The sequence below is a fragment of the Dendropsophus ebraccatus genome, chromosome 5, assembly GCF_027789765.1.
Source record: "Dendropsophus ebraccatus isolate aDenEbr1 chromosome 5, aDenEbr1.pat, whole genome shotgun sequence".
In the NCBI taxonomy this organism is placed as follows: domain Eukaryota; kingdom Metazoa; phylum Chordata; class Amphibia; order Anura; family Hylidae; genus Dendropsophus; species Dendropsophus ebraccatus.
Window position 1 is genome coordinate 91,362,970 of NC_091458.1, and position 22,755 is coordinate 91,385,724.

Below are 22,755 nucleotides of genomic sequence, written 5' to 3' on the forward strand. Positions count from 1 at the left end.
AATAGCATGCATATCATATTATTCATTGCACATTGGAGAAAAATATGATGTTTATGGGATATGACCCCAGTGTCAACACAGAATCTATTTTCTGAAGAGAAGATAAGACTTACTATGACATCATCCAGTTGTCTGTTTATACAAAGACTGAAGGACATGACAGCAGTGATAAGTCAGTGGCAGAAGAACACATTTCAAGTCTTCAAAACATTGTCTACAATCATTTCAACTCATTGTGCTCCATTGCCACTGTTCACAAAGAATTCTTGTCCCTAATGATAACATCTAAATGAAACATATATTACTGGAACCTTTCGTCACTCTGTACACCTAAGGAATCAGAACAAGCTCCTATTGTATACTGTCTGTGTGCTTTAATTCTGTCATTACCAAAAAGAGACACAAAATATTTATGCTGCAAAGGTTCAGGAATAAATGTTCACATTGTTTTGCAAAGAAAACATTTGATTGGCAGTACAATTACTGATGGGTTTGTGCTACATTGTAAGCACCTACCTTTTCCAGAGCACAGAATGCCATCTGATGATTCACATTGGCTTTTGCTTTCTTCCTCTGTCATATTGCATTTTCTTACATGTTCGCACAATTTTCCAAACCAGCCAGCCTCACAAATACATCGACCACAGGAACAAGTGCCATGTTCTAGAAAACCATTAGAAATACACAGAGTTTAGATTTAGCTGCTTAAATGTACGAACCATCAGGTACATTCGCTTCAAATGCTGCATATGAATAGAACGGCGCCAGTGCAGGGAAGCTGGCGCTATAGTCCTTTTTTCTGAATTCCCGTGCGACATGCCGGTCTATTACCGAGCACTGGCCCGCCTCCGCCTTACTGGGCAGCCCGAGCCAGTGCCCAGTAATAGACTAGCACAGTGCGTGGAAATCGGGCCGAGATTAAAAAGAAGAGGACCGCAGCACCAGCTTCCAATCGCCGGCGCCATTCTATTCATATGCAACACTTAAAGCGACTCTGTACCCACAATCTGCTCCCCCAAACCACTTGTACCTTTGGATAGCTGCTTTTAATCCAAGATCTGTCCTGGGCTCCGTTTGGCAGGTGATGCAGTTATTGTCCTAAAAAACAACTTTTAAACTTAAAAGCCCTGTGCCCAATGTCCATGGCCTAGATTGTGTATGCTTTAGGCTGGCACACCCTCTCCGTCCCTCCTCCTCACCCTCTTCAACATTAGGAATGCCCCTAGAACATTTTCTCTTGTCTGAACACTGCACAGGTGCCTTAACGATCCAGCCCATGTGCCGTGCTAATACAGCTGATGAATAGAAGACAATCTGCCTGGAGCATTCCTAATGATGAGGAGGGCGTGGAGGAGGGACATAGAGGGTATACCAGCCTAATGCATACACAATCTAAGCCACAGCCGTTGGGCACATGGCTGCAAGTTTAAGGCTGGGTTCACACTACGTATATTTCAGTCAGTATTGTGGTCCTCATATGTATGTGTGGAACATTTCAGAATGTATGCCATTGAAAAGGTAAAGCAACCACCTAGGGTTGGAGACAAGAAGCGCCTATTGCAACAAAGAGAGGCATTCTGGATGTTCCAACTTGACACCACTAACCCTAGGGGTATGAATGTTCGGCATGAACTCTTACTCCATTATTAACATAATAAATATGTAACAACAACATCTTTTCTGGAAGCATTAGTTCAAGTATATATTCTGTAAGTGTGTACAGGCTGCATATACTTTGATTTTAACCACTGCTTGTATATAAATTAATGAGTGAAACGAAGTACCTGTTATAGTGATTACCATGTAATTATGTTCCACCTGGGTGTTGTACATGCCGTTCTCTATATATATCCATAGTCAGTGTGTGGTCAGTGAGCCATGACTAAAGATGCATAACCTGAAAGGCGTAGGTGACAACCAGGACCTGTGCTGTGAATCTCATTGTTGATTTTATGGGCTGGATATTCAATATGGAAACATTGGACTGAAAAGACAAGCGCTGATCCGTTCCTGCTTTGCTATTGTTGCTCTCAACCCCGTTGGAAGGGTGGAACATGCGCTGTAAGGGTACAAACCCACACACCGAATACACAGCAGATACGCAACAAATACGCAGCAAATACGCAGCAGATTTGTTGGTACAGATTTGATGCTGTGTTCAGTTATTTAGATATAATCTGCTGCGTTTTTGCTGCGTATTTGCTGCGTGTTTGCTGCGTATTTGCTGCGTATCGCAGCAGTAAATACGCTGCTTATACGGTGTGTGGGTTTATACCCTAAGGGTACAAACCCGTTTGACGTATTTGCTGCGTGAATCAGTCACAGGCTGGGTTCACACTACGTATATTTCAGTCAGTATTGTGGTCCTCATATTGCAACCAAAGCCAGGAGTGGATTAAAAACACAGAAAGGCTCTGTTCAAACAATAGTGAAATTGAGTGGATGGCCGCCATATGACAGTAAATAACTGCCATTATTTCAATATAACAGTCGTTGTTTTAAAATAACAGCAAATATTTGCCATTAAATGACGGCCATCCACTCAATTTCCACATTATGTGAACAGAGTATTTCTGTGCTTTCAATCCACTCCTGGTTTTGGTTGCTATGAGGATCTGACGTGAGGACCAAATACTGCCTGAAATATACTGTGTGTGAACCCAGCCTTAAAAATAAGCAGGCAAAACGCAGGTTGGCTTTATACAATTGTTCTGTGTTAAAATACGCAATTGCGTATTTTTGAAGCATGAAGCTACATGGGTTTTTCACACAGGTTGTTAACAACTGATGCTTTGCTAACAACAAGCTTCATGCTTCAAAAATACGCAATTGCGTATTTTAACGCAGAACAATCGTATAGAGCCAACCTGCGTTTTGCCTGCTTATTTTTAAGACTGATTCACGCAGCAAATACGTCAAGTGGGTTTGTACCCTAACAGTACCAAGAGCGGTGAGCTGGTTTGCTTTCTGCAGATTGATCTAAAATGTCTGTGCACTAGGCCTGCACCACCTCTCCACCCCTCCTTCTCAACCTCTTCATCATTAGGAATACCCCTGGGTTAGGATTTCTCTGATTCACCACTTGTCTGCACATGTGTCTTAAAGCGACTCTGTACCCACAATCCGACCCCCCAAACCACTTGTAACTTCAGATAGCTGCTTTTAATCCAAAATTAAAGATTATCCAAGATCATTAGGAATGCTCCAGGCAGATTGCTTCCTATTCCCCACCTGTGTGCATAATGAACATGGGCTAGATCGTTAATATACCTGTGCATAGCTCAAACAGCAGTAAATGTTCCTGGATTATTCCTAATGATGAGAAGGGTGGGGAGGAAGGACGGAGAGGTGGTGCCAGACAGATCTTGGATTAAAAGCAGCTATCCGAAGGTACAAGTGGTTTCGGGGGGACAGATTGTGGGTACAGAGTCGCTTTAACGATTCTGCATATGTGCAGTGTTCAGACAAGTGATGGGGTATTCCTAAGGTGAAGAGGCAGAGAAGGATAAACAGAGAGGTGGTGCAAGCCTAGGGCACATGTACTCTAGGCCACGCAAATTTGACACAGGGCTGAAAGTTTAAAAGTTGTTTTTAGGACAATAACTGCATCACCTGCTAAACGGACCCCAGGACAGATTATGGATTAAAAGCAGCTATCTAAAGGTACAAGTGGTTTGGGTGGGGTGGCAGATTGTGGGTGCAGCTTCGCTTTAAGGCTGTTAGAGTCCCCTGAGCAACGAATTTGGCAGAGGCTACCATTACTCCTCAGGGACCAATAATCCTCCTTACATCTTTTCACTGCCACAAATAGGTGGCCTTGTATATACTGTACCCTTTATGTTGAAGTCAATAGGACGGGGAAGCAATGCTGAATTTAAAAGTGTAGGGTTTTACAAGTAGAATCTTTTAGCATTAACAAAGGGTACAAAAGACTTTGTACAGAGTACAATTGTGAGTTAACATAAAATTATGTCAAATAGATTTTAGGTGAGAAAAGCCTAGTATTTTAAAGGGTATTTTCACCCTTGAGCTCAATTTATAGTTAACTTTGTAAATACATTACTTATCTTAAACTAATCCTGATCTATATCAAGAGTTCTATCCCAGAGGTTCATTTGCAACTCTTTCGGATATTACTGGAAATGTAGTACAGATTTTATCTCAAGCCTTCACATTTTGCTGTTATAGATGTGTTAACTGCACATTCAGATGATATGAGTAAGCAGACAGCCTTCTATGTGTGAAATTTACATGTCATTGCAAAGTTAGCGTGTTTATTTTCACAGGCATAGTACGAGAATTCTTACCTCCACAGACCTTGCCTTCTAGGTCTTCACACTGCCGATCATCACACTCACAATGTTTTCCATACACCCTGTTGTCTCCAGGCGGGAAACAAGTGCACTGGCCACATTCACATTTCCCTGAGGTATAAAATATCCACATTAGTTAGACTAGTTTTGATCACACAGAATAGTTAGATGCTTTACTGAATTAAAGAACACAATACATGCCTTACTTCCACCAACTAAAGAATAATACATGAGGTTAGGTCTGCATAAAATACATAAGTTGGGCCAGTGTTGGGATCTGTTCTATTTAAAACTACTAAAAATATTTTAAGTTAGTTATGTTAGTGTTACATCTCTTTCTGCTTTACCCTTATTCTTTTTTCTTTGTTGTACAGGTATAATTTAGATCAGGAGAACGAGCTGGAAGCTCCATAGACTTACATCATGAGCCTAACTTTTTTCTAACACAGAGCCATGGGATCTTTATATTGGGTACTAGACATCAAAGAGGGGGATTCTCTGGCCAGGACAATCCTACTGTATGTGGCAAAGATGGAGAAAGGCTCTGTAACAGAGGCTCCTGCTCTGGATCTGGAACTCCCACCCATTACATAGGCAGTCTTTGGTGCAGCAGAAATGTGCAACTATCCCTGATTATAACAGCCAATTGCCTTGGCTTAGAGAAACCAGATCAGTATATTATTATATTTATTAGACAACCCCTTTAAAACTTCCGCTTGCAAGGTGTGTAAAATAATAAAATACACTATACTCACAACAATTGGCCTCCTGGTTTCAGATGTCATCAGAAGGGAGGGGGCAAGGCAAAATAGTATATTTTATTATGTTGCATACCTAGCAGGTGAAGTGTGTTTTTTTTTAAATAAACATAATAAAAATAAACAAGCATTAAAGAAAATTGATCTATGTTAAATTAGAGAAAAGTCCCCTAACTCATGATTCCTGCTTAGGCTTTCGCTTTTCAGAAATTCTACATTATTTTGCTGTTTTTGCAGGACACAAGTGCTAGACCATCAGACTTTATGAATTATTATGTGCTTAATGCAGTAAGTCTTTAGTAAAGGTGAGAGCACTCAGGCTCTATTGCGATAAGCATGTGGAGGCCAATCGGCACACAAGGCTGCCGGCAAACCTATGTACTGATTGGCTGCTGCAGAGAGGCGGTGTGCAGCTGAGAGCATGTTTGTTTCTCTCTAAATAAATCTACAAATAATATAACACCATACTTTTAGACTACATCAAATGAAATCCACTTCTATTTGTAAGTATTAGGAATGAAGCAAATCGCTTTGTTAGGATTGGTCGGCACCTTGTCAGGTACCGGGTACCGGGAAAAGCTTGTTCCAGTCCTGGGAAACTTCTCCCAGTTTCCCATTACTAGATTCAGCTTTTCCCAGCACCCAGAGTGACACAAACTTCAAAGCCAGCAGCCTGACAAGCTCCTGACCAATTCGCCTCGTTCCTACTGTAAATTTGCTCATGCCTATTTATAAGCAGTATAAAACATACAAAAAGGATGGTAAAAACAAATGCTGCAGTATGCCATACTGCATGATCAGTTTTCCATTTACTTATATTTCAAATAAAATGGATCGAAACAGAGCCTTTTTTTCTAAATGTAGACAAAAATGTGATTGACCACATTTTTCTGTACAATAAAATTAAACATACTGAAACAGATGCAAAAATGTACTTTGAACCTAGCCTTACTAGGTTAGTACCGTATATATAGATATCTAGAATGGACAGTCATGTGCTAGGTATTTTTCTGTGTCAGTCTTCCTTAGTAAAATTATATCTACCAATGTGCAGTGCCCTGAACCCGTCTGCCACTACTGTGTATGCATGTATGTAGGCCTGCACTGTTGTTGTATATTACAGGGTTATCTGTGGATGAAGTTGTTATACTATGTTTCGATCACTAGGTGTCACTGACGATTTTCTCCTGTAGTGAGCACATACTGAACAATGCTAAAGGGCTTTAGTGTACTCATAACAGACACTACGTGCTTCAGAGGAAGTTTGCCAGCCACCTCCCTACCTCTGTGCCTATCACAGCCCTGTGAAAGTTCTGACCTATCAGATGCCAAGGTACCTCAGGGCCTGCCCCACCAATAGGAAACAAGTCCTGGCCTTAGTTTAAGTCTGGTGGAGAGAGCCATATGTTCAGTTTAGTTCCAGCTCAGATTAGTTCTGGTTCCAGTGTTAAGAACACAGCAGAACAGAGTATCCTGAGGGTATCATTTCGCACAGAGTAAAATAAAAGCTAAATACAGCTTTAATTTTGAGGAAATAAAACAATGTGTGAATGAATGAAAAAACAGCTGTATTTTGCAAAAGGTGATGGTAAATAATGAGCATGTTTACTATTTTGATAAGCGTAAGCAATTAAGGCCGTTATTCCATATGGTGTGTACCCTACAATTCAATTTCCTATTGGCTTCAATGGAGCGCATTATTATATTGAAAATATGTCTGTAGTTTATCTTTATTTTACGGTGTAAGAACTTAAATGTATGAATGTATTTATTTTTAAATCCTAATAAAAAATAAGTGTACCATAAAATGTAAGATAAAATATAATCACTTATACTGCAGTAAAAACTGTTTGTTTAATGATCGTTATAAATTCTTAATCACTCACTGAAAGGTTTTTAGCACTACAAGCATTGCTTTACTCCAATGCCACTGGCACTGAGGGGACACGTCTGGTTTAACTTCAAAGCAAGGTTATGTCCTTGACACACTGGGACAACAGAGCATGATTATGTACCAGGGGGGACCTTGTAATGCCACTGGCATTGGAACTGTGAGAGCATATTCTGACGTCACTCAGGGACGATAGGGATGTGTGGGCCTTATGGTAAAAATAGACTTGAACTCTTTTTGTTAAGTATGATAATTTTTAAATATGAAATAATAGACACTGGACAGAATTGAATGAGTAGACATTTTTTTATATCATGAAATAACTGATGTGAAATAAAATGGGTTAAGTGTTACCTATACAAGATGGCAGCAAGATGTGTATTACTTAGAAGCAGTCTTTCCAGCTAATGACTGGAGTACAGTTTAAACAAGACACAATACTGTCTACCGCGTTAAAATTCAAAAATTTTTGAATCACAGCTCGGTTACTGCACATGTCGCTGGTGTATTCCCAGGCACCTGCTGGCATAAATTAACGCCTGCCTGCCCCCAGTATAATGAACCCCGCCAACCACCCCCGTCCCGTGATGCGGATCCAGTAGAATCAAAGGAGCAGCGTCACAGAGAGGAGATCATCACACGCCAGACCACTGTTTGGGGAAACCAGGAGAGGGAACGAAGCTGCGGTTAAAAAAAAAAAGAACCGCAGTACGCGCATCCCCACGCCAGTGCTGGTCTATTCCGATGAAAAAAACCTACAAAGCAATGGACTAGTATTAATAGACAAAGCAATGGACTAGTAATAGACAAGGTAGGATTCCACAGTGGGGGACCCAGAGACTGAAGAAAGAGCGCGGGCAGGTAAACATTTACTGTTTTTGTTTTTTTTACCAGCCAGGCAGCTAATTAGTTAACTACGTCTTTCACCAGTGGTGTAGCTACCGCGGTAGCGACCCGGTCATCAGGTAAAAACACTATTATAATAGGAATTTGTATCCTCCAATGAAACAATAGCCTGAATTTCTGACTTTAACTTACAGGCTTTTTTTTTCAAGGAAGATGTATAGAGCAGCTGCACAGACAGCACAGAAAGCAACCTATGATTTGAAATTGGATACAAACTACTCCTACAAGTCTCTCACCTTTTAAAAAATTATATTCAAACCCTCTGATTCTATAAAATAAAAGCGACTCTGTACCCACAATCTGACCTCCCCAAACCGCTTGTACCCTCGGATAGCTGCTTTTAATCAAAGATCTGTTCTGGGGTCGGTTCGGCAGGTGATTCAGTTATTGTCCTAAAAAACAACTTTTAAACCTGCAGCCCTGTGTCAAATTGGTGTGGCATAGAGTACCCTTGCCCTAGAATTGCACCACCTCTCCGTCCCTCCTCCCCACCCTCTTCATCATTAGGAATGGCCCTTAGAACACTTTCTCCTATTCATCACTAGGGATGAGCGAACCGGCTGAGGTTCGGGTTCGTATGAACCTGAACTATCGGCTTCTGATTCCCGCTGTCTTCCCCCCCCCCCCCCCCCCCCCCGTGGAGAGGGTGGATACAACCTTGAGGACCGTCTGGAAAACTGGGATACAGCCATAGCCATAGGCTGTATCCCAGTGTTCTAGGCGCTCCTCAGGCTGTATCCACCCTCTCCACAGAGCGGGCAGACAGCGGGAATCAGAAGCCGATAGTTCAGGTTCATATGAACCCGAACCTCAGCCGGTTCGCTCATTCCTATTCCTCACCTGTGCGAACACTGCATATGAGCTGGATCGTTAAAGGGGTTAATCAGTGTTACAAAAACATGGCCACTTACTTTCTTTTGTCTCCAGTTAAGGTGGAAGAAAGTGGCCATGGTTTTGTAGCGCTGGATAACCCCTTTAAGGCACCAGTGCACTATTCAGACAGGTAATGAGTAGGAAAAATCCTGCCCGGGGCATTCCTAATGATGTGGAGGGTAGGGAAAAGGGGCAGAGAGGCGTCGCAATTTTAGGGCACACACACTCTAGGCCACACCACTTTGACACAGGGTTGCAAATTTAAAAGTTGTTTTTTAAGACATAACTGCATCACCTGGTGAACGGACCCCTGGATAGATCTTGGATTAAAAGCAGCTATCTGACGATACAATCAGTTTGAGAGGGTCAGATTGTGGAAACAGAGTTGCTTTAATCCCGGAAGAAGCGGATCTGCAGCATGACGTAAGTCGGGTAATGGGGCTTCCAGTCTGCTGGTATCAATATGCCACTTTGGCGTTATTTCTTTATCCATTCGTGGGTTCAGGTATATAGGTGACCATAGGGTAGGACTTAGCGGTTTATGGTACAGCCAGTATGCATCTCTAATGATCCCTTACATGTTTGACTTCTGATGCTAATATAATTTATTTAGTCACTTTTTTTTATAATGCACAAGTCCCTATTTTCCTGTGCTAGATTACATTACATTACATTATTTGCCTCTTTCACCATGTGCAATTTGTACAGGGTTTTTGTGTGTTGTCAAGAAGGTGATGGATGGTTCCTTAGTGTTTGACACCAATTGTCAAACATGGAGGAAAAAACATGATGGTCTGAGGCTCCTTTGCTGGATCCAGAGTTTGCAACTTGCACAGGATTACTGGCACACTAGGAAAAAAAGCATTTTGATGCTCTGTGCATTACCCTCTGGTAAACGTCGAGTTGGCCATGGGATCAAATGACAGCAAGACAATAATTTATAACATAGTTCTAGGTTATGTCAGAACTACCTAGGAAGACAAGAAAAGACAGTAGGCTTCAAAGAATAGAATGGCCTGCACAGTTTCCTGACCCCATTGAGTTTGCATTGAACAGGATAGAAGGGTGAAATCAAAGTAATCTACAAATTCACCACATTTCTGCCACAATGTTGGGAGGAAATTTCTGAACGATACCTGAATGCAATTGTAGAAAGCATGCCTTGATTGTGTAAAGCTATTGTTAGGATAGAGACAGGTAGACACAAGGAGAGGAAGGCCCAGACACTGGCACCTGCCCCACTGTCCCTATCTACTTGCCTCAGATGCCCTAAACGGCAACGGACAATTGGACGTCAGTCCCTGTTGCAACACAGAACAAAACAAGAGGTCCGAGTCAATAACAGCCGAGCGGCACAGTACAAAACGTGTCCAAGGGAGTAGCCAACTAATCAGAAGCCAGAAGTCAGATAACCAGAATGCAGGGTAAATGCTAGGTCAAGATACACTAGTAAACAAGGCACTGTCGTAGGCAAGGGAAGGTACTTATGGAACCCGGAATCCCAGCCCCAGAAATGATTGGGGCTAAGCCTCCAGGCTTGGCCCACTTGCTGACAGCTGACTGGTGTGTCAGCTGTCAGTCACATAAACTAAATGACATACACCTTATGCCGATTGCCAGGGGCAGTGAAACCCGGCCCTGCTGATCACTAAGGACTCTGTCAGCATCTCCATCAGTCCGGCGCGCGGCGGGGCTGCTAACAGCTATTATATCAGCTAAAAGTGGCTACTTTAAAGAGTCAAAATTGCTTAGTTCTTCAGAAGACATCTGAAATTCTTATCCACAACATACCTTGTATAATTGATACATATTTCATCTGCCCAATAGTAAGACAGCGTACTGTGTTTTTGCTTACAATATCCACATCATAAAGCAACCTTTACTGTATACAGCATTTATTTTCTAGCAGCACTTGAGGTAAAGCAATGGGATTGCATCTGTTCAAATCAGATAGAGCTAGCAAAATAATCCTGATACAGTGCTGATACAGGCATTTTCAGAAACCAGAGGTGAGAAAGTAGGGTTCAGGTTTTATTAAATCTTGAAATGAAGGGAAACAACAGGTGAGCTGAAAACAGTATGGGTCTATGTTCACATTGCGTAAAAAAAAAAAAGAAGAATCGGGAAAACATACAGCGTGTACTATGGCAGTTGTTGGCACAGCCGTAGGAAACAATTAACTTGTCTGTTTTCCACAGCCACAGTATGGCGAACAGCGGCCGTAGTTAAACCTCTGTTCACACAGTGTATGGCCGTGCTGCCAGCTGTACATTACCCAGAGGTCTCTGTCTAATGGGATTTCAAAGGTGTCCGCAATCTAAATACCAATAAAATAATGTTCCTGCAGCCGATATGGCAGTATCAGCCATACAGAATATATACTAGAATATATTGGCAGTATAGAATATATACTACAAATATATACTAATTCCTAAGAAGCAGAACAATCTGCTTTTGAATTCTGTTGTCTGTCCACTCCATGAAGAAGGTGGAGACAGTCCGAAGCCCAGCTGGAAAATATAGACAAAGTCCTGGAAATAATTGCATACAGCCTATAATGATCAGGGTGCATTCACATGTAACAAGTTTGCAGCGGATTTCACTGCAAATCCTTTGCGATACTTGAATATATATACTTGATATAAAGAATATGTTCACACACTGTTAAAATTGAGTAGATGGCCACCATTTAATGGCAAATAATTGCTGCTATTTTTATACGATGGCCGTTGTTTTGAAATAATGGCCTTTATATGTCATTGAATGACGGCCATCCACTCAATTTAGACAGTGTGTGAACATAGCCTTTCTGTGTTTTCAATCCACTCCAGGTTTTGGTTGAAAAGTAAGGATCAAAATACTGAGCAAAAATACATAGTCCAAAGGAGTTTTGCTGCACCTCTCTCTTCTGTTTGATCAGACATTGATGCTACTGCCCACCAGCTGCCACAGCAGCTGTCCACCATTTGGCAGGTACTGTACATACTTACTATTAGGATATATGCACAATACCAGCATTAGTTGGTTTGCTTTGTAGCTGTGCCACATGGCGTGCCGCAGTTTGTCTACATACCCAATGTAAAATTGGCACCAAAGAGTGTCGTTGCATAGCGGTATTGTCACTAATCTAAAATTTTGACATGTAATTGAGAGACCTACTGAAACTGTCATTTAAAAGTGGGTGAAGCATGTAGTAGCGCCCTTCACTCTGTGGCTGATTCATTGACTCCATAGACTAGCAGAATAAAACAGTATGTACATTCTATATACATAAACCTACACTTACATACCTAAATCTAGCTGGTAGTGAATAATGCAGCAGCTGATGACTGGGCAGCAGTGGGAGCTTAATGGTGCTGTGATTGTACATTAGCTCCTGTGAGACGCTCCTGAGGAGATGAAGGGCATGGTGGAACGGGACAGCAGACTGCAAACCGCAAGACTGCATGTGTGTGTGTGTGTGTGTGTGTCAGCTTAGAGGCAGTTTATGGACTTTTCTTGTGGAGAAATACCCCAATCATTGCAGAATGTGTACATGCAGTGTGTGAGGAACTGATGCAGGCCCCAGTGCATAGGCTCAGCTTATGCAAGTCAGAGGCAGAGAAAGTGAGTGATTAAAGGGGTTATCCACTTCCCCCCTACTGTTGTCTCCAGATTGGGTGGGGTTTTGAAACTCAGTTCCATTGAAGTAAATGGAGCTTAACCCCTTAAGGTCCAAGCCAATTTTCGTTTTTGCGCTTTTGCTTTTTCCATTTTATGTTTAAAAGTCCATAGCGCTTGCATTTTTTCACCTAGAGACTTATATGAGTGCTTATTTTTTGCGAAACCAATTGTACTTTGCAATTACAGGCATAATTTTTCCATAAAATATGTTGTGAAACCGGAAAAAAATCATTTGCGCTGTCAAATTGAAAAAAAAACGAATTTGTTTTGATTTCGGGAAGATTTGCATTTACGCCGTTTGCCCTATGGTAAAACTGACTTGTTATGCATGTTCCTCAAGTCGTTACGATTACTATGATATATAACATGTATAACTTATATTGTATCGGATGGCCTGTAAAAAATTCAAACCATTGTTAACAAATATATGTCACTTAAAATCGCTCCATTCCCAGGCTTATAGCGCTTTTATCCTTAGGTCTATGGGGCTGTGTGAGGTGTCAGTTTTTGCGCCATGATGCGTTCTTTCTACCGGTACCTTGATTGCGCATATACGACTTTTTGATTGCTTTTTATTAAATTTTTTCTGGATTTGATGCGACCAAAAATGCGCAATTTTGCACTTTGGAATTTTTTTGCGCTTACGCCGTTTACCGTGCGAGATCAGGAATGTGATTAATTAATAGTTCGGGCGATTACGCGCGCGGCGATACTAAATATGTTTATTTATTTATTTATTTATTTATTAATTTATATTTATAAAATGGGAAAAGGGGGGTGATTTGGACTTTTATTAGGGGAGGGGATTTTTTATTAATAAAAACACTTTTTTACTTTTTTTTTTACATGGACTAGAAGCCCCCCTGGGGGGCTTGTATATACACAGCAAAGATCCATGAGATCGGTCATAGATTGCTATGGCCTGCTGCAGGCCATAGCAATCTATTGCCGAGCCGGGATCAGCGTCATTCCGACGCTGAGGCCCGGCACGGCCAGAAGAACGGATCTCCCCCCCGCGATCGCATCGTGGGGGGGAGATCCGACCCACTAGACACCAGGGATGTGATGTCTAAAGCCCTTCAATGCAGCTGTCAGGTTTGACAGCTGCATTGAAGTGCTTAATTAGCCGGCGCGGCAACGGGACCCACGCCGGCTAACAGAGGCACTGCCCGGCTGCACGTGTCAGCCGGGATCAGCGCCGTTCAGAGCAGGGTCCCGGCGGGACCCCGCTCTGAACACCCCCCGCGGCGCCATGACGTATTAGATACGTCATGGGTCGCTAAGGGGTTAATTGCAAACCACACCTGAACTGGAGACAACAGTAGGGGGAAAAGTGGCCATGTTTTTGTAGTGCTGGAAAACCCCTTTAAATGTTTGTGTACTGAGTAGTAATGAGCGAACATGTTCGTAAATGTTCGTATGTTCGTACAAACATGAACCTAACTGTTCCTGTTCACCAAGCACAAAAATGTGTTTTATTATCGGAATGGTTATAAAGATCATTTTAGAACATGCAAATATAAGCCATATAAGCAACTGCGCAATTTACGCTTTGTATCTTTGAGTCTGTAAGCATGTGCGTAGACCAAAACGTACACTTCTACTGTACGTTCATTATTTGTTTGGGAATGTTCAGCTAACACAAACACCAACCAATCACAATCATTTTTTTACGTTTGTGTTCGGGATCCGAACCGAACATTGGGATTTTTGCTAATCACAAATAGTGACAGTGAACTACCTTATAATTGTGAAATAAAAGATTAAAATTTGGATTAAAATGTAAAAGGTTAGTTTGAAGCCATTTTTTTGTTTGCCTGATTTGGTTCTTCTGTGCACCACATTTTCGAAATTGACACACAAACTTTTGAAAATACAAAGTGGGATAAACCAATATAAATTTTCTATTACTGAAAGAATAACCACCACTAACTAGAGAGGATACCCCTCAAACATAAATAAATACCACACATGTGAATCCCATTAAAAATCATATAGCACTATATCAGAAGTATTTAAAAAAAAGACATGGAGGAGATAGATCAAACAAACACAGAGGAAAAGGAGCCTAAGCTCATTGGTACCAATACCCAGTTTTACAAATAATTATAACAGATAACTCATGGGTTCAGATACATACTATAGTATATCAAATTGCCAGTGCATAATACAGTACTTAGGTATAGAAGCTAAACCCAGGTTTCCGTTTAAGTAGAGATGTCAGCATGCCCACATATTGCACATTTCCCACTATGCCTGTGCAATTTATATCAAAAGCTAATATTACAACTAGCCCATACAGTGCAACAGAAGGTAATGCCTAAGGCGATGGACGTGCAAAAAGACAAACAATATAATGAATATTATAAGCACAGGCAAGATAAGTGAGATACAAAATGGAGTACAAAACAATGAAATTATTACATACTCTACCAAAAGAACGTAGATCCCAAAGAAAGCCCCCCAACGCATGTTTCAAAACTGCCCTGAGCAGAGAGAAAGGCTTACACACAGATTTTTATGCTCTTAGCAGTAAGCAGCAGCTCAGAATTGGGGAAAGGAGACTGAATAGATAATAACAAGTGTGGAATGAATTGTTAGTCTCACCATGGGCAGCAACATATCACAGTTATATCTGAATGGAATACCTCTTTAAGTGAATGAGTTTTAAGGCCAAACCTTTTTTGAATGTCTACATTCCGCAGTAAGGTCATGCACTTACACAGACAGACCATCCAGTCCCCAGGCAAAGATGCAAAAGACTAGGAGCAGGCAGGTATTTATTTGCATGAAAATGTCTTCTAAAGTGCTTACTGTAGCAGTTTGCAGAAAACCTTGCAGACAGATCTATAGTCAAAGTATACAGTACATTTAGTTTTTTTTTCTTTGTATAGCAAGGTTTAGTGTCCCGTTAATAAAGTCAATATGAGGGACACAACATAAAAGACTCTGGTATAATTTTATGCCAACACAATGAATACTGAATGCTAATTTCCCAGTAGGTTTATTCATCATCTATTTATATATGCAAAGCTGTGTTGAGTGCATGATAATTTATCATGTTCTATGTATTTTTTAAGAACTCATACTGTATGTGAGATGAGAATTTTTACCATCTGTTTCTTTCAATATATAGTAGTAGGGATGAGCAAACTTTTCAAAAGTTTGGGTTTGCACAGATCTGAACCATAGGCATTTGATTCCCACTGTTTGGGGAAGGTAGATGCAGCCCAAGAACTGCCTGGAACTTCGGCTGCATCCACCTTCTCCAGGCAACGGGATTCAAATGCTGATCGTTCGGGTATATGCAAACCAGAAATTTCAGCATGTTTGCATATCTCTATATAGTAGTAAAAGTATATATTGGGTCAGTATCCATATGTCACAGACAATCTTTAATGGCAAAAAATTCTACAAATGTCTGATACACCTTTCGAACCAGTATGTCCAGAAAGGACATGCCAACCCTCTCCCTGCCTGGTAAGGCAGCCGCCTCCATTCTGGAGATAGGTGGAGATTGCAGAAGGGGAAACTGCTAAAAGTAACTTCCAAGTTGTTTTGTACTTTATATCCGTATTTTCCTTTAACAAAAAATTTAAAAGGTGACAGTGGTTGACCCAACCGATAATTCACATTGTTAGCTTTAAAAGTTTGCTGAAAGTAAGAGACAAACATCCCAAAATAAGAATCTTTGGAATATACAGTAGAGGTAATTTACAATGTCCTCAAAATAAGCTTGTTGTAATTCTTATCATGTACATGATATAATCAAATGACCCTTTTAGCCATAGCTGAAAAACTATTAAAACTATAGAAATTTATTTTCATTTTATGAAAATTGAGTATTTAAATAGTGAATTAAAAGGTTGGGAAAAAACTGCACAAGTGAGCACCCAGAGGACAGTGTTTAAAAAAAACAACATTTTAAAGGCTACAAAACCTTATGTAAGGCAAATTGTAAATGTAAAAGAAAGAAACTCTGCCTGTCAGCACGCTCTGCGAAGAAGATTGACAGGTAGAGAGGCCACTAAGTGGTCTCTCTGTCTGTCAATCATCCCAGCAGAGCACACTGACAGGTAGAGAGCCGTGGCTAGTCATGGGCAGCTCCCCGCTCAGATGGCTTTACTGAGGACAGATCATTTCATACTAATCTCGTTGATTTCTTTGACATTAAAGTGCAGATGAAGGTGGTGCGGTGGATATTGCCTATATATCTCGACTTAAGCAAAGCCTTTGAGACAGTTCCCCATAAAGAGCTGGATAGTTCAGTGGATTTGTAGTTGGTTTGTTGTAAATAATGTGTATTCTGACCAGAGAATGGATACAGAGGAGAGAATGTGGTGTGCCACAAGGATGTTTTGAGTCCTATCTCTTTTAATATGTTAGTAAACAGACAAACCTTACCTATCAAACCTTCTCCTATGTCACTTACAAATGACACAAAAGTGTGTTATAGCGTTGAAATTCCTGGTGGTGTCAGCAATATGCAAAAATGATTTAGCTTTGCTAGGTGTAATATTATGCACCTAGGGAAAATGACTCCTCTGTCAAAGTATTGTATTGGTAATTCGGTGATAGTGAAGACTTCAGAAGAGAAGGATTTAAGGGTAGTGATTTCTGACAGTGTCATGGCCGCGGCGGCGTCCCGTGCTCCGGGACGCCGCCGCAACCGCCATCCAGCTCAGGCAGCTGCCGGGGTCCTGGTGCAGGGACCCGGCGCTGCTGTCTGTTCGGCCCCGGGGGGCGCCTCACCTCGTCCCGCTCCTTCTTCCGTCTGTGCCGGCCGGCGCGCGCGTCCCCGCCTCCTAGGGCGCGCGCGCGCCGGCTGTCTCAGATTTAAAGGGCCAGTCCGCCCCTAATTGGTAGTTGCACCCAATCACTCCCTATAAATCCCAGCATGCCCTGTCCCCTGTGTTGGAGCCTCTACATGCTTCCCATAGCGTTTTGCCCAGCTCCCTGTTGTTCCTGATACCTGTCCGCTACCTGGTCCCTAGTCCTTGTTCCTGATTCCTGTCCGCTACCCAGTCCCTACTCCTAGTCCCTGGTTCCTGCTTCCCGTCTCTCTGCTGTTCCTGTGTTCAGCCTGTCACCTGCGGTACGCTTACACGCCACTGTCAGTACCTGCTCCTGTCACGCCTCGCCTGCCGTCACCAGCAACCAAGCCAGGGGTAGCGACCTGGGGGTCGCCTGCCGCAGCAAGTCCATCCCGCCTTGCGGCGGGCTCTGGTGAAAACCAGCGGCCCCTTAGACTCCGCTCCCTGGTGAGGTTTGTGCCATCGCTGGTGCCGGTCCAGTGGATCCACTACTCCGGGCGTTACAGTAGGCTCCAACCATGGATCCCGGCGAGGTGCCTGATCTCCGTGACGTCGCCAGAGTGGTCGCTCAACAGGCTCAACAGATCCAGCAGCAGTCGCAGCAAATCCAGCAATTGACTGCCGCCCTACAGCAGCATACTACAGGCCAGCGCCCACCACCACCTGCAACCACTTCGGGACTTCGATTGGCCCTCCCGAATAAATATGGAGGTGATCCCAAGTTGTGCAGGGGATTCCTGACTCAATGCACAATGCATATTGAACTGTTAAGTAGTCAGTTTCCCACCGAGCGCTCTAAAGTGGCCTTTATCATCAGCCTATTGGAGGGTAGAGCTCTGGCCTGGGCCACGCCACTGTGGGACCGTGATGATCCTGTTGCTGCCAATCTCCGGGCCTTCCTGGCCGAGTTTCGCTCCGTCTTTGAGGAACCTGCCCGTGCCACCTCAGCCGAGACTGCTCTTCTCAACCTCTCACAAGGGAGCTCCTCTGTCGGTGACTACGCCATCCAGTTCCGCACCCTGGCAGCTGAATTGGACTGGAACGAGGCCGCCCTAATAGCCACCTTCAAGAAGGGTCTATCCAGCCGAGTGAAAGACGTACTCTCCGCCCGCGATCTTCCTCCTTCTCTAAACGATCTTATCCTACTGGCTACCAGAGTCGACAACCGGTTTTCCGAGAGAGAGGAGGAGGTCCGGCAGGAACGACGACTGAGCCTGCCCCGTCGCCTTCCTCGGCTGGCACCGGTGTTCCAGAGTCCCGTTGCTCCCATACTCCAGTCGCCTCCAGAAGTCCCTATGCAGGTGGAACGAGCTCGCCTGACGACTGATGAGAGAGCCCGCCGCATGGAGCTGAATCTCTGTCTCTATTGCGGTGGTGCAGATCACTACCGGCAGAGATGTCCCCAACGTCCTCAGCGTCCGGGAAACGCTCGCACCTAGGTCCGGTGGGAGAGGCCTCCCTAGGTGTGAATGCCACCTCTCCAAGGTTGACTATACCCGTCTCCATCCAGACACCTACAGGGCAAGTTTTCCAGACTTCTGCCCTCATCGACTCTGGCTCTGCTGGCAGTTTCATCTCTGCTTCTTTGGTCCAAAGATGGCGGCTACCCGTGATCCAGCTAGCCCAACCCCGGTCTATCTCTTCGGTTACGGGGGAGATTCTTACCGAAACTGTGCACTGCCAGACGGCACCCCTAGCCCTCCGGGTGGGCGCCTTACATCAGGAGAGGATCTCCTTCTATGTCTTGAGCCATTCCTCCTCTAACATCCTGCTGGGCCTTCCTTGGCTGCAATTTCATGCCCCTAAGCTGGACTGGAGAACTGGGGAGGTTCTCAGCTGGGGCCAGGACTGTCATAACCGATGTCTGAGATCTCCTCAACCCAAGTGCTCTACGAGGTCTCCTGCTAATGACAAGCCTCTAGCCGGTCTACCAGAGGACTACCAAGATTTTGGTGATGTTTTCTCGGCCAAGGAGGCGGACTCTCTACCACCTCATCGGGCCTATGATTGCCCTATAGACCTTCTTCCCGGGGCATCTCCTCCACGTGGTCGGGTATACCCTCTCTCTGTGCCCGAGACTGAAGCCATGTCCTCCTACATCCGGGAGCACTTACAAAAGGGCTTCATTCGTAAATCCACGTCTCCCGCTGGCGCAGGATTCTTCTTTGTCCAGAAGAAGGACGGTTCCCTTCGCCCATGCATAGACTACCGGGGCTTGAATAAGGTGACTGTTAAGAACCGCTATCCTCTTCCACTTATTCCTGAACTATTCGACCGTCTTCGTGGAGCTAAGATCTTCTCCAAGCTGGATCTCAGGGGAGCGTATAACTTGATCCGTATTCGTAAAGGAGACGAATGGAAGACCGCTTTCAACACCAGAGATGGGCACTACGAATACCTGGTCATGCCATTCGGCCTATGTAATGCTCCAGCGGTCTTCCAGGAATTCGTGAACGACATCTTCCGAGACCTCCTCTATGTCTGCGTCATTGTCTATTTGGACGACATTTTGGTCTTCTCCCCGGATCAGCAGACTCATGTGGCACAAGTGCGTCAGGTCCTCCGAAGACTACGGGCCAACCATTTATACGCCAAGCTTGAAAAGTGTGTTTTCCATCAGCGCAGTCTTCCATTTCTTGGCTATATCGTCTCCGACCAGGGTCTACAAATGGACCCGGCCAAGCTCTCAGCTGTCCTCCAATGGCCACGCCCTGTGGGACTTAGAGCAATCCAGCGTTTCCTTGGATTCGCCAACTATTATCGGCAATTCATCCCTCACTTTTCTACCCTGGTCGCACCCATCGTGGCTCTCACTAAAAAGAAGGCGGACCCCAGACGTTGGCCTCCAGAGGCCGAACAAGCCTTCAATAGCCTCAAGTCTGCCTTTGCCTCTGCTCCTGCCCTAGTCCGCCCGGATGTCTCCAGGCCGTTTTCTCTCGAGGTCGATGCTTCTTCTGTGGGCGCAGGAGCCGTTCTCTCGCAAAGGGACACAGCAGGCAAGACCAGAACCTGCGGGTTCTTTTCTAGGACTTTCTCCCCTGCCGAGAGGAACTATACTATTGGGGACCGTGAACTCCTGGCCATTAAGTTGGCACTGGAGGAGTGGCGTCATCTACTAGAGGGGGCTAAACACCCCGTTAACATCTACACGGACCACAAGAACCTCCTCTACCTCCAGTCGGCTCAACGCCTCAATCCCCGGCAGGCCAGGTGGTCTCTCTTCTTCTCTCGGTTCAACTTTACCATCCATTTTCGTCCAGCCGAGAGGAACCTAAAGGCCGATGCATTATCCCGAGCATCCGATGTCATGGGGCAAGAGGAATCTCCTCGTCACATAATACCTCCCGACCGCCTAGTACCAGTTGCTACTTCTGCTCTGCAGAGACTGCCCCCCGGGAAGACTTATGTGCGCCCCGCGCTCCGTAGACGCATCTTGAAGTGGGGGCATTCCTCTTTGGTGGCCGGGCATCCAGGAACTCAAAAGACTGGGCAATTGATCTCCCGTCACTACTGGTGGCCCAATCTCCTCCAGGATGTCAAGGATTTTGTGGCTTCCTGTGCAGTCTGTGCCAGGAATAAGTCTCCCCGTCAAAGACCTGCCGGCCTACTTTTGCCCTTGCCAGTCCCGGACCATCCCTGGCACCACATTGGGATGGATTTCATCACCGACCTACCACCATCTGCGGGCAATACTGTTATTTGGGTGGTGACGGACCGCTTCTCTAAAATGGCTCACTTCATGGCTCTTCCTGGCCTACCCTCTGCTCCTCGTCTGGCTCAGTTGTTCTTCCGACACATCTTCCGCCTGCATGGACTTCCTCTTCACATTGTGTCCGACCGAGGCTCTCAATTTGTCTCTAAGTTTTGGCGTGCCCTCTGCTCGCAGCTCCAAGTAAAGCTGGACTTCTCATCAGCCTACCATCCCCAGTCTAACGGGCAAGTGGAGAGAGTCAATCAGATCCTGGGTAACTACCTACGGCATTTTGTGTCCAGCCGCCAAGACAACTGGTCCGACCTCCTTCCATGGGCGGAATTCTCCTATAACCATCTGGACTCGAGTTCCACAGGCAAGTCTCCTTTCTATGTGGTCTACGGGCATCATCCTCGTCCTCCTCTGCCTCTCTCTCCATCCTCTGGGGTCCCAGTCGTGGAGGAGCTGTTATCTGACCTGCAGTCGATCTGGGAACAAACTCGACAGTCCTTACTCAAAGCCTCAGAACGCATAAAGGACCAGGCTGATAAGAAGAGGAGACCTGCCACAAATTTTCGTCCAGGTGACAAAGTCTGGCTCTCGGCCAAATATGTTCGACTCAAGATTCCCAGCTACAAGTTGGGTCCCCGATTCCTTGGTCCTTTTTCGGTGCTGAAACGCATAAACCCTGTCACCTACAAACTCCGCCTGCCCCCTACTATGCGGATTCCGAACGCCTTCCATGTCTCCCTCTTGAAGCCTGTGGTCCTCAACCGGTTCTCAGATCAGTCTCCGTTCTCTGTTCCACAAGCCGTCTCTGACGACGTCTACGTTGTTAAAGATATTCTGGCCATGAAAACTGTCAGAGGGAGACGTTTCTTCCTGGTGGACTGGAGAGGATTTGGTCCGGAGGAGAGGTCCTGGGAACCCGAGGCTAACATCCTGGATAAAGATCTCATCAAGGGGTTCCTGCAGGCAAGAAAGAGGGGGAGGCCAAAGGGAGGGGGTACTGTCATGGCCGCGGCGGCGTCCCGTGCTCCGGGACGCCGCCGCAACCGCCATCCAGCTCAGGCAGCTGCCGGGGTCCTGGTGCAGGGACCCGGCGCTGCTGTCTGTTCGGCCCCGGGGGGCGCCTCACCTCGTCCCGCTCCTTCTTCCGTCTGTGCCGGCCGGCGCGCGCGTCCCCGCCTCCTCGGGCGCGCGCGCGCCGGCTGTCTCAGATTTAAAGGGCCAGTCCGCCCCTAATTGGTAGTTGCACCCAATCACTCCCTATAAATCCCAGCATGCCCTGTCCCCTGTGTTGGAGCCTCTACATGCTTCCCATAGCGTTTGGCCCAGCTCCCTGTTGTTCCTGATACCTGTCCGCTACCTGGTCCCTAGTCCTTGTTCCTGATTCCTGTCCGCTACCCAGTCCCTACTCCTAGTCCCTGGTTCCTGCTTCCCGTCTCTCTGCTGTTCCTGTGTTCAGCCTGTCACCTGCGGTACGCTTACACGCCACTGTCAGTACCTGCTCCTGTCACGCCTCGCCTGCCGTCACCAGCAACCAAGCCAGGGGTAGCGACCTGGGGGTCGCCTGCCGCAGCAAGTCCATCCCGCCTTGCGGCGGGCTCTGGTGAAAACCAGCGGCCCCTTAGACTCCGCTCCCTGGTGAGGTTTGTGCCATCGCTGGTGCCGGTCCAGTGGATCCACTACTCCAGGCGTTACAGACAGCCTCTAAATAATTCACTAGTGCAGCCAAGTGGTAGGGAAAGCTTATGTAATGCTGGGATGTATAGCTAGAGGTATAAACAATATGAAGAGATATTGTAATGGCGCTGTATAGAGCACTAGTGAGACCACATCTGGA

The 22,755-nt window shown here is 45.0% G+C and overlaps 1 protein-coding gene across 1 annotated transcript in view; it reads right to left on the bottom strand.

The window, feature by feature from the left end:
* Positions 1 to 22,755, bottom strand: part of ITGBL1 (integrin subunit beta like 1) — a 175,608-nt gene that overhangs the window by 24,068 nt on the left and 128,785 nt on the right. Inside the window, exons 8-9 of the mRNA XM_069970707.1 lie at positions 4,308 to 4,424; positions 517 to 663 (exon numbers count right to left, since the gene is read on the bottom strand). Of these exons, the coding sequence (XP_069826808.1) occupies positions 517 to 663; positions 4,308 to 4,424 (264 nt within the window). The remainder of the gene's footprint in view (positions 1 to 516; positions 664 to 4,307; positions 4,425 to 22,755) is intronic.